The following is an 11052-nucleotide window of genomic DNA, read 5'->3' as shown; positions in this document are numbered from 1 at the left end:
CTAGCACGTTAATGCGGAAGTTCGCGGTTGAGGTTGGTGTCGGAGCTGAGAGACTCAGAGAGAGAGCGCTATTTATTATTAGCGCATTAATATTAGCTTACTAGCCCTCAACTCCACTGAAACATGTCAGAGGAAAAGGATGACGGAGAAACGACACTACCATGTGTTCTAATAACAAGCTGTGACCCGGAGTTTAAGGAAGAGGAGCTTGTCAGGCGTAAGTAAAGAAGTGAATGAAACCAGCTAGCAGATTGGTTTGAGGGTGAGTTAGCATAACTGATGTGGGTTAGTAGCTAGTTAAGCTAGTTAACCTAAGTCAGCTAGGTTGTATAGATTTCTCTGGAAAAAAAATGCAACCCATAAGCATTTTATGGAAATGATCCATTAGTTTCCTTCTCTGAATGTGTGTGAAGTGCATGGCAACCATTTAGGGTTTCCAATCAGATGATAATTATATTGTAAGGTTAGATAAACACATTTTATAAATCGTTTATTTATTACCAAAAATCCTCAAGAACTATGGTGGCATTGCTTCTTTAAGTGGCCGGGATGGAGGTGTGTTTACTCATAGACTTGTGCCCTGCACGAGCACGTGACTCCAACGTCAGACTGCAACAATTCAATTTTAATAGAGGTTATTTATATAAAAGTTGAATTTATATGCTATTGCCTATAAGTTTGTCGGTCATAAGCAAGCCAGTGTCGACAGAAGCACGGAAAAACCCCTTCAAATGCTTTGAGAAAGAAACCTTGAGATGAACCAGAGTCAAAAGGGAACCCATCCTTATCTGGGTGTCACTGAATGTCTATTCTTTATGGTTTCTTCATTGTTGAGTGTACGGTTCACTGATGGGCGCTTAAATGCAGAACTGTTAATGCAAACTGAAGTCCCAAGCCATAATCACAGACAGCTCATCTTCATTTTAGTCCAGATCCATGAACATAGTTCTGGAGTTGCTCAGGGACTTCATGGATCTTTAGGAACCATCATCGTCTCTAATTGAAGAGAACTCAATCCAGAAGCAGGGTGACCGTATCAATCGGGCAAGTCTGAAAAGAAAAAATGGACAGGAATCCTGGTTTCTGGTACCTCAAGACCATTAGAGGTGTAATTCATGTCTTATGTTGTAGGTGAGAAGAAATCAGGATATAATGTATATGCACATCCCTACAGTTCACATACGGAGATTTAGTCAACTCTTCAGAACTGTATGAAGTATTTGGAAATAAACTCTCAGCCTTGCAGGTCATCTACATCATGCAGTGTCTAAGGAAGGCTAAAAAAAAAAAAAAAAATCACAGCTGATCCCAGTCACCCAGCACACAACCTGTTCAACAAACTGCCATCAGGCAGGTGCTACCGGCCTGCTGCTGAAGAATAGTTTTTCCCTCAGTCTATTAGAATCCTCAACAAACTGTAATACATTCTCACTGCACACCACAACTGCCAACTGACTCTGTTATACATTTTATTTATATTTGTTTAACATACTGGGACTGCACAATTCTTTATTCTCAGAACTCTCAATAACATTGCACTGTACTTTTGCACCTTACCTGTACACTACGTATCTTTGTGTATTTTTGTTTTGCACACCAGATATATACATTCTACATTCTCCTCTGTGTTCCATATTTTTTTTTTTTTTTTTACACAAGAATAGCTAATGCTAATGTCATATATGTAAATACTCATATAATTTATTTAATATATATAAATATACACACACCCCTGCACACACTTGTAAATAATAAAAAAAATCCTTTTCCTATGTTTAATATTTAATATTGCTGTATTTTGCCTGAAGCCTCACTTAAGAATTTAATTGTAAAAACTGTTACTGACGATCTGTACATGACAAATAAAACCTTAAACCCTGAAGTTCAGCTTAATGGCCAGCAGTAGGCAGTGTTTAACTGCTCACAGCTTAATATAGGTTCAGCTGGCAATAATATTCTTTATTGTTTTTTTCTTTGACATTGCTAATGTATGTTACTTATTAATTAACCCGGTCATTTTCGTATGCTTGTTACTAGAGATCTTAGGTGCATCGTCATTACCAGAACCCACTAAAAAGGAGGATGTGGTGGTTTGGTATCCGTGGACAATCAACAACAAATACTACACTGCAGATGTCAGCTTTTGTGTCGTGCCAAGTCCTTTTAACATGACCTCAGAAGTTGCCCAGTCCACGCAAGCTTTTATTGTCTACTTTGACAGTAAAACTGTGAGTGATTAATTCTAAAATTTGAGTTATCCCTAAGCATTTCTGGATTCTGGTACCCTCTGAATCTCTTTACATTACAGAAAGATGGTCTTATTGCTCTCACTCCGTGGGTTGCACTGGTGGAGGAACTGGCTCCGGAGGTGCTCATCTTGGTGTGTGACCATGTTTGTGAAAATGGTAAGTGTAAGACATTTTTGTCTAAAGCAGATAGCTATTTATTTCAATCGGATTTTCTTAAAAGATTTGGTTATTTTTTGCAGTGCATACTTACACCAAGTCACCTAATCTATCATTAGATTTAGATTTGATTATGTTTATTTTTATCTATGGAATTGTACTTGATAGAGCATGGAATGCACTGAGCAATGCACCGGTGAAGCAAATGTTTTCAAAACAGGTGTGAAAGTACATACAAGTCAAGTCAAGAGGCTTTTATTGTAATTTCTACTATACACAGTGGTACACAGTACACAGTAAAAACGAGACAACGTTCCTCCAGAACCCTGGTGCTACACTAAACAACAACATAGAACTACAACACAACACAAGCTACATAAAGTGCATTGAGTGCAACCTAGTGCAAACACTGCAGACGAAAAACAGTACAGCCAGACAGTGCAGACAGACAACACAAGACAAGACACAAAACCCAATATAGCGCCGACCAGTAAACCTACTGTATACTTTGATTATACAGTACTGTGCGAGGACAACTGTAAAAACTATAGCCGAGAGTGAATATAAACAGACACAATGTAGTGCAAAAAACAGCAGCAGCCAAGAGGTGCAAAAGAAACATCCAGTTGTGTACAAAAGGTCAAACCCATAAATATTGCAAATTGAATAACTTATTGTGAGTAAGGAAGGAAGAGGAAGTCATTCGGACTTACTTATTAACACCATTTCTTTTTTTTTTATTTGTTCAGTTTTTAAAGTATCAAATAACCAGCAACCCTGCAATAAATATTTTGGTCAAGGGTTAAGAAAATAACAGCACAAAGCTTCCTTTTTTTTACTGTTTAACACAGCTGGAAATACTTGTACAGAGATCAGGCATTACAACCACATCATATTGTATGTCATATATCAGAATTTTTTTACATAGACAGGCCCTTTAAATCTAAAATTTACATTTACATTTGCGGCATTTAGCAGACGCCCTTATCCAGAGCGACGTACAAAAGTGCTTCGAGTCTCTAGCAATGAATAAATGTACACTGGTACGCAAGATTACAAACTTAATATAAATATAACTCTTGAATTCTACAAAGCAAACTTGGAAAGTGCTAATTTAAGTGTTTCGGGAAGAGGTAGGTCTTCAATCGTCGCTTGAAGATAGTCAGGGACACTTCCTTGAACATCTAGGGGAAGTTCATTCCACCACCTTGGTGAAGAGCCTTGAAGTATACTTACCTCTCATTCTGAGAGAAGGTGGTACCAGTCGAGCAGTGCTGGAGGATCTCAGACAGCGTGGTACAGTGTGAGGTGTGATGAGGTCTCTGAGGTAAGATGGCGCTGGTCCATTTTTGTCCTTGTAGGCAAGCATCAGTGTTTTGAATCTGATACGTGCAGCTACTGGAAGCCAGTGAAGGGAGTGCAGCAGTGGGGTGGTGTGGGAGAACTTGGGCTGATTGAACACAAGTCGTGCAGCTGCGTTTTGAATCATTTGCAGTGGACGAATAGTGTTCAGAGAAGACCTCCCAGCAGAGAGTTGCAGTAGTTGAGTCTTTGATTAGAGACTGAACAAGCACCTGGGCAGCCTGTGTGGACAGAAAAGGTCGAATCCTTCGGATGTTGTAGAGAAGAAATCGACAGGAGCGAGCGACATTACCGACATGTGGAAAGAAGGACAGTTCATTGTCCATAGTTACCCCAAGGTTACGAGCAGTGGCTGAAGGGGAGAGCAGAGAGTCATGAAGAGTTATTTGGAGATCTTGATCTGGAGATGAATCACCTCAGATGACCAGCAGTTCTGTTTTGCTGGTGTTGAGTTTTAGTTGGTGAGCACTCATTCATGAAGATACGTCTGTTAAGCATGCCGTGATCCGAGCGGAAGCTGTGTTATCTGATGGAGGGAAAGAAAAGATTAGTTGAGTGTCATCTGCATAGCAGTGGTAAGAAAACCCATGTGAGGATATGACTTCACCAATGGAGTGGGTATAGAGGGAGAAAGGGAGGGGACCAAGTACCGAGCCTTGTGGGACACCAGTGGTGAGTCTGCACGGGGTAGATGTGGATCCCTTCCATGTTACCTGGTATGAGCGACCTTCCAGGTAGGAAGCAAATCATTCCTATGCTGTTTCGCGGATACAGAAGCTCTTGAGGGTATTCAAAAGAGTCTTGTGGTTGACTGTGTCAAATGCTGCTGAAAGGTCTAGGAAGATAAGTACAGATGACCGCTTGGCTGACCGAGCAGCATGCAGTTTTTTAGAAACAGCCAAAAGGGCCGTCTCAGTGGAATGTGCCACTTTGAACCCAGACTGGTTCGGATCATGGAAGTTGTTCTGTGAGAGATAGACAGACAGTTGGTTAAAAACAGTGCGTTCCAGAGATTTAGAAAGAAAGGAGAGAAGTGATACCGGTCTGTATTTGTTGATGTCTAATGGATCCAGAGCAGGTTTTTTTTAAGATGAAGAAACCTGTTGTGTGCATGCTTTTTTCTTTGTCAAGTGAAGAGCTAATTTCTATAAAACATTTTAATCTAGATCATCTCAGTGAACTAACCTGATTATGTTTATATCAGGCCATCATTGGTTACATTTAATAAATTGGCCAAAGAGAGTAGGTATATCTAATAAAGTGGTGTCTTTCTGTGCTATGTTACAGGTGTAAACAGACAAGATGCTCAGCAGTGGTGTCTGGCTCATGCATTTGAACTGGTGGAGCTCAACCCTGAGGAGCTGCCTGATGAGGATGGTGAGACTCATGAAATATGTTCAGTGTGTACTGTAAGCACTATATTTATTGACTTCTATATTTCTATATTTATTTAGCTTTTTTCTAGTAAAGGTGATCAGCTTTTCAATAGCTGAGATGAAAAAAAAGGATGTTGTTTTATTCCAGTTTAGGAAATATTTATTAAAATATTTAGCGTTTACATTTGTCCGTTTTAAGTTTTGCACGGTATCGAATCAAATCAGCCCATTTTAGCCGCACCAAACTGAACAATTAAAAAAAACACGTTTTTGAAAGACGCGATTCGTCACACAGAGAAACATGTTTGTCTGACATTGTGTGTAAATGATGCTTCAGATGACTTTCCAGAGTCCACAGGAGTGAAGAGGATCATTCAGGCTCTCAATGCTAATGTGTGGTCCAGTGTGGAGATGAAGGATGGTGAGGTTTAGATAGTAATTCTGTCATAAGTGTAACAACCTGTACATGACAGTTCACTTGTTAAAAACACTTTTACATCTAAACGTTATTTTTTTATTTTGTTTTTTTAGAACACAATCAGGGATTTGGTTTGATGAGTAGTTTGGTTGCATCTCGTCACAACAACCCACGATCTAAAGCGGAAACGCAGGTCAGACTCCACCCCATGCCGCTGTAGACAGTAAAAAGTTGTGAAAATGTAAAATATATTGTATAAATACTGTTAGTATTTTGCTTTGTATTTGTTTTTATAGTGCAAGTCTGAGAGTGCAGAAGAGACCACAGACGCACAGAAGACAGGAAGCTTTCAGAATAGTACAGAGGAAGTCGACTCTGTAGTAGGTGAGAGCATATGCACGTTATATTAATAAACACCTGCTTTATCTATTGAAATATATATATATATATATGTATGCATGCCCTCGGTTACCTCGACAACCCTATTAAGTCAACGTTTTTGAAGTAGAACCACCAAATTCTCGCTTTTTCTAAGCATTTTTTATCGGTTATGTCGCCGAACCCTAATATCTCGAGCACAAGGGGGGAAAAATTTGCCATTTAACAGGTGTTGTATTTTATACTGGTGAATCTCTGCTGTTAGTTAGTGCTAGTGTTCGTAGTGTTAGTAGGGGCGCGGCGCGACTTTGGGAAGAAAAGAGCAGCCGTTGAGAGAGTGCCGGTGGGAAGACACGTACCGGGATACGCATGCGCGATAACAGCGACCGCCGTGAACCAACATATACCAACAATAACGGACAGTGAGAGTGTGGAAGTTTAAATAGGAGCTGGTGATGATGATAAACGAGCACCATATGTGCGCGATTGAAGCCGGGAGCTTCAGAGAAAGCGGCCGAGAAGCACCTGACACACTGAAGGGGGCCGAAGGGGGCGTGGCAGGTGGATTCCTGACAGATAAACATGTACTGTATGTATTTTTATAGCATGCCTTCATCAAACAAATCGCTGCAACGCTGTTGTGTAAAAAAACCCTTCAAAAACACGTGCATGCACATTCTCATTTATTAACGCACATCATGTACATAAAGAAATTTCAAACACGTTAATATATTGCCGCCATTTTGATTTTCGTTTATCTCGATCATCGGTTATCTTGATGCTTTTTGGCGTCCCCCTAGGACATCGACATAACCGGGTTCCACTGTGTGTGTATGTATATATATATATATATATATATATATATATATACAGGGAGTGCAGAATTATTAGGCAAATGAGTATTTTGACCACATCATCCTCGTTATGCATGTTGTCTTACTCCAAGCTGTATAGGCTGGAAAGCCTACTACCAATTAAGCATATTAGGTGATGTGCATCTCTGTAATGAGAAGGGGTGTGGTCTAATGACATCAACACCCTATATCAGGTGTGCATAATTATTAGGCAACTTCCTTTCCTTTGGCAAAATGGGTCAAAAGAAGGACTTGACAGGCTCAGAAAAGTCAAAAATAGTGAGATATATTGCAGAGGGATGCAGCAGTCTTAAAATAGCCAAGCTTCTGAGCGTGATCATCGAACAATCAAGCGTTTCATTCAAAATAGTCAACAGGGTCGCAAGAAGCGTGTGGAAAAACCAAGGCGCAAAATAACTGCCCGTGAACTGAGAAAAGTCAAGCGTGCAGCTGCCAAGATGCCACTTGCCACCAGTTTGGCCATATTTCAGAGCTGCAACATCACTGGGTGCCCAAAAGCACAAGGTGTGCAATACTCAGAGACATGGCCAAGGTAAGAAAGGCAGAAAGTCGACCACCACTGAACAAGACACACAAGCTGAAAGCGTCAAGACTGGGCCAAGAAATATCTCAAGACTGATTTTTCTAAGGTTTTATGGACTGATGAAATGAGAGTGAGTCTTGATGGGCCAGATGGATGGGCCCGTGGCTGGATTGGTAAAGGGCAGAGAGCTCCAGTCCGACTCAGGCGCCAGCAAGGTGGAGGTGGAGTACTGGTTTGGGCTGGTATCATCAAAGATGAGCTTGTGGGGCCTTTTCGGGTTGAGGATGGAGTCAAGCTGAACTCCCAGTCCTACTGCCAGTTTCTGGAAGACACCTTCTTCAAGCAGTGGTACAGGAAGAAGTCTGCATCCTTCAAGAAAAACATGATTTTCATGCAGGACAATGCTCCATCACACACGTCCAAGTACTCCACAGCGTGGCTGGCAAGAAAGGGTATAAAAGAAGAAAATCTAATGATATGGCCTCCTTGTTCACCTGATCTGAACCCCATTGAGAACCTGTGGTCCATCATCAAATGTGCGATTTACAAGGAGGAAAACAGTACACCTCTCTGAACAGTGTCTGGGAGGCTGTGGTTGCTGCTGCACGCAATGTTGATGGTGAACAGATCAAAACACTGACAGAATCCATGGATGGCAGGCTTTTGAGTGTCCTTGCAAAGAAAGGTGGCTATATTGGTCACTGATTTGTTTTTGTTTGGTTTTGAATGTCAGAAATGTATATTTGTGAATGTTGAGATGTTATATTGGTTTCACTGGTAAAATAAATAATTGAAATGGGTATGAATTTGTTTTTTGTTAAGTTGCCTAATAATTATGCACAGTAATAGTCACCTGCACACACAGATATCCCCCTAAAATAGCTAAAACTAAAAACTACTTCCAAAAATATTCAGCTTTGATATTAATGAGTTTTTTGTGTTCATTGAGAACATGGTTGTTGTTCAAATTAAATCCTCAAATAAAATTAATCCTCAAAAATACAACTTGCCTAATAATTCTGCACTCCCTGTATATATATAAATGGAGAGAGAGAGAGAGAGAGAGAGAGAGAGAGACACACATGCAGTGGGGCAAAAAAGTATTTAGTCAGCCACTAATTGTGCAAGTTCTCCCACTTAAAAAGATGAGAGAGGCCTGTAATTTTCATCATAGGTACACCTCAAATATAAGAGACAAAATGAGGAATAAAAATCCAGAAAATCACATTGTCTAATTTTGAAAGAATTTATTTGCGAATTATATATACATTATATAAAAATTATATAAAAATAAAAAAAGTTATATATATATTTTTTTTTATAATTTTTTTCCTCTCTGTTTAGACCCGATGACTAACATGGACATTCAGGAGTTAGCCAACCTCACAGCTGGAGATGCAGATGTGGATAACTTTGAGCGCCTCTTTACGAAACTAAAAGAGATGAAAGGTGAGGGAGCAAATAGATTTTGCATATTGTCTTAGAATTTATACTGAAATCACATGTTCCAATGTGTTTTTTTTCCCCTTTGCAATAGATAAAGCTTCTTCAATGCCACATGAGCAAAGGAAGGTGCATGCAGAAAAGGTGAGGTGATGTATAAATAGATAGAATTCATATCCCACACAACAATAAGCTCCTGGAAAGTTGTTCATGTAATTTGATATGGCAATTCTTTCAGGTCGCCAAAGCATTTTGGATGGCAATCGGCGGGGACCAGGACGAGATTGATGGGTTGTCTTCAGGAGAGGAGAGCTAAACCAGAATTCCAGTCCACAGCACCAGTCTTCTGCCCTCAATTCTCCAGCACTGCCGTGTGATTCCCAGCCTCACTCTTTAGTACCGGGCTCGGGCATAAACAAATACCGTGTGTGCAAGTTGGGATGAGAGATGCAGAAAGGTTTCTCGTGGTAGTCTGGATCTTCCTGCTGGAACACCAGCACCAATCAAGTGCACAGCCATTATAAGCTGCTGGTTTTTAAAACATTATAAACGTAAGTTTGGAGAGGGTACAGCAGCTAACCGATTACCCAAAACAACAATGGAGTGCATCTAAACAAAGACCTTTAAGTCCATCTAAGGATTTTATTTTTGCCCAAAAGAGTGTGTGTGCGTGTGTGTGTGTACGTACATGTGTACAGGCTCTCTTTTGTTATGAGAGCAGATAATTATTAGGTTGTTTTTAAACAGTCAGGTTGTTCCTAATTTTGTCCAGGATATAAAAGGTCATAATTATGGATAACGCAGTGTGGTTTGTTGTTTTGCCATTTAGATAATTTGTCAAAATACCCATGCATTTCAATAGTCACAATCTAACTGAGCGCCACTGTTAACATTTCTGACATAAAATGCTTATATATTAAATTTCTTTTATCATCAATGACTGAAGCATTTGTGAAAAAGAATATAATTATATACACACATATATACAGAAAATTAACACAGAAATATACACAGAGTTTTTATCTTAGGTTTATTTTAACAGAAAGACAGAGAATATTAAAAATAATCCATTAAAAAAAAAAAACATTTTAAAAAGGTTACAAATTAATTTGTACTTGATCGAGTGAAATAAGTATTTAATCCCCTAACAACCAGCAAGAATTCTGACTCTCACACACCCAAATTAGTCCTGTACCTTTAAGAAAGTACTTCTACAATTAACTCTTGAGCTGTAAAAAGACCAGTCACAGAATCACCCTCTTCCATTCAAACCTCTCCACCACCATGGGCAAGACCAAAGAGCCATCGAAAGACGTCAGGGACAAGAAAGTAGACCTGCACAAGGCTGGAATGGGCTACAAGACCTTCAGATTGTTGCCTTGGCCGTATGTTTTGAGTCATTGCCATGCTGGAAGACCCGTCCACAACCCATCTTTAGTGTTCTGGCTAAGGCCGGGAGGGTCTCATCCAAGATTTTACAGTGCTTGGCCCCTTCCTTTGTGGTAAAGTCTTCCTGTACCCTTAGCAGAGAAAAAGCCCCAAAGCAGAATGTTTCCTCCTCCATGTTTAACAGTGGGGGTGGTGTTCTTGGGGTCATGTTCGGCATTTCTCTGCCTCCAGACACGGCAAGTCGAGTTGAAGCTCAGTTTTAGTCTCATCACATCACATTCTCCCAAGCCTTCTCTGAATCATTCAGGTGTTTATTGGCAAACTTCAGACAGGCCTGTTCATGTGCATTCTAAAACAGAGAGACCTTGGTGTGTTACCAATGGTTTTCTTTGTGACTGTGGTCCCAGCTCACTTCAGATCATTAAAAGCTCCTCCTGTAGATCCCCCACCTTTTTCAGAATCATCCTTACCCCATGAGCTGAGAGTTAGCATGGAGCTCCAGAGCGAGTGGGCAATTGATTTATCTTGTATTTTTTCCATTTTTTTAAATTATTGTGCAAACAGTGTTCTCTTTCTCACCAAGCTCCTTGCTGATGGTCTTGTAGCCCATTCCAGCCTTGTGCAGGTCTACAGTCTTGTCCCTGACGTCCTTTGACCGCTCTTAGGTCTTGCTCATGGTGGTGGAGCGGTTTGAATGGAAGAGGGTGATTCTGTGACTGGTGTCTTTTATACACATAATTAGCTAATGTTAGAAGTACTTTCTAAAAGGTACAGGACTGATCTGGGTGTGTGGGAATCAGAATTCCTGCTGGTTGGTTGGGGATCAAATACATATTTCACACTTGATATTCTTTGTTTTTGTCAAAAACAAACCTACCATAAA

The 11052-nt window shown here is 40.1% G+C and overlaps 1 protein-coding gene across 2 annotated transcripts; it reads left to right on the top strand.

Annotated features, from left to right (window-relative positions):
• The first annotated feature begins 3 nt into the window (after positions 1-3).
• Positions 4-9717, top strand: aagab (alpha and gamma adaptin binding protein). 2 transcript variants are annotated; one of them, XM_046863803.1, is made up of 10 exons: positions 4-217; positions 2038-2228; positions 2309-2405; positions 5055-5144; positions 5481-5564; positions 5675-5754; positions 5858-5945; positions 8682-8786; positions 8875-8924; positions 9019-9717. In XM_046863803.1, exons 1-10 carry the CDS (start codon positions 124-126, stop codon positions 9094-9096), a joined length of 957 nt encoding a protein of 318 aa, XP_046719759.1. In that variant the 5' UTR covers positions 4-123; the 3' UTR covers positions 9097-9717. The 2 variants fall into 2 exon arrangements, with proteins under 2 accessions (XP_046719759.1, XP_046719760.1); XM_046863804.1 differs by having other exon boundaries at positions 134-262.
• The last annotated feature ends 1335 nt before the right edge of the window (positions 9718-11052 follow it).

This window comes from Silurus meridionalis, chromosome 13 (assembly GCF_014805685.1).
Source record: "Silurus meridionalis isolate SWU-2019-XX chromosome 13, ASM1480568v1, whole genome shotgun sequence".
Lineage (NCBI taxonomy): Eukaryota > Metazoa > Chordata > Actinopteri > Siluriformes > Siluridae > Silurus > Silurus meridionalis.
The sequence above is the reverse complement of the archived record's forward strand: the minus strand, read 5'-3'. Positions and strand labels throughout refer to the sequence as shown.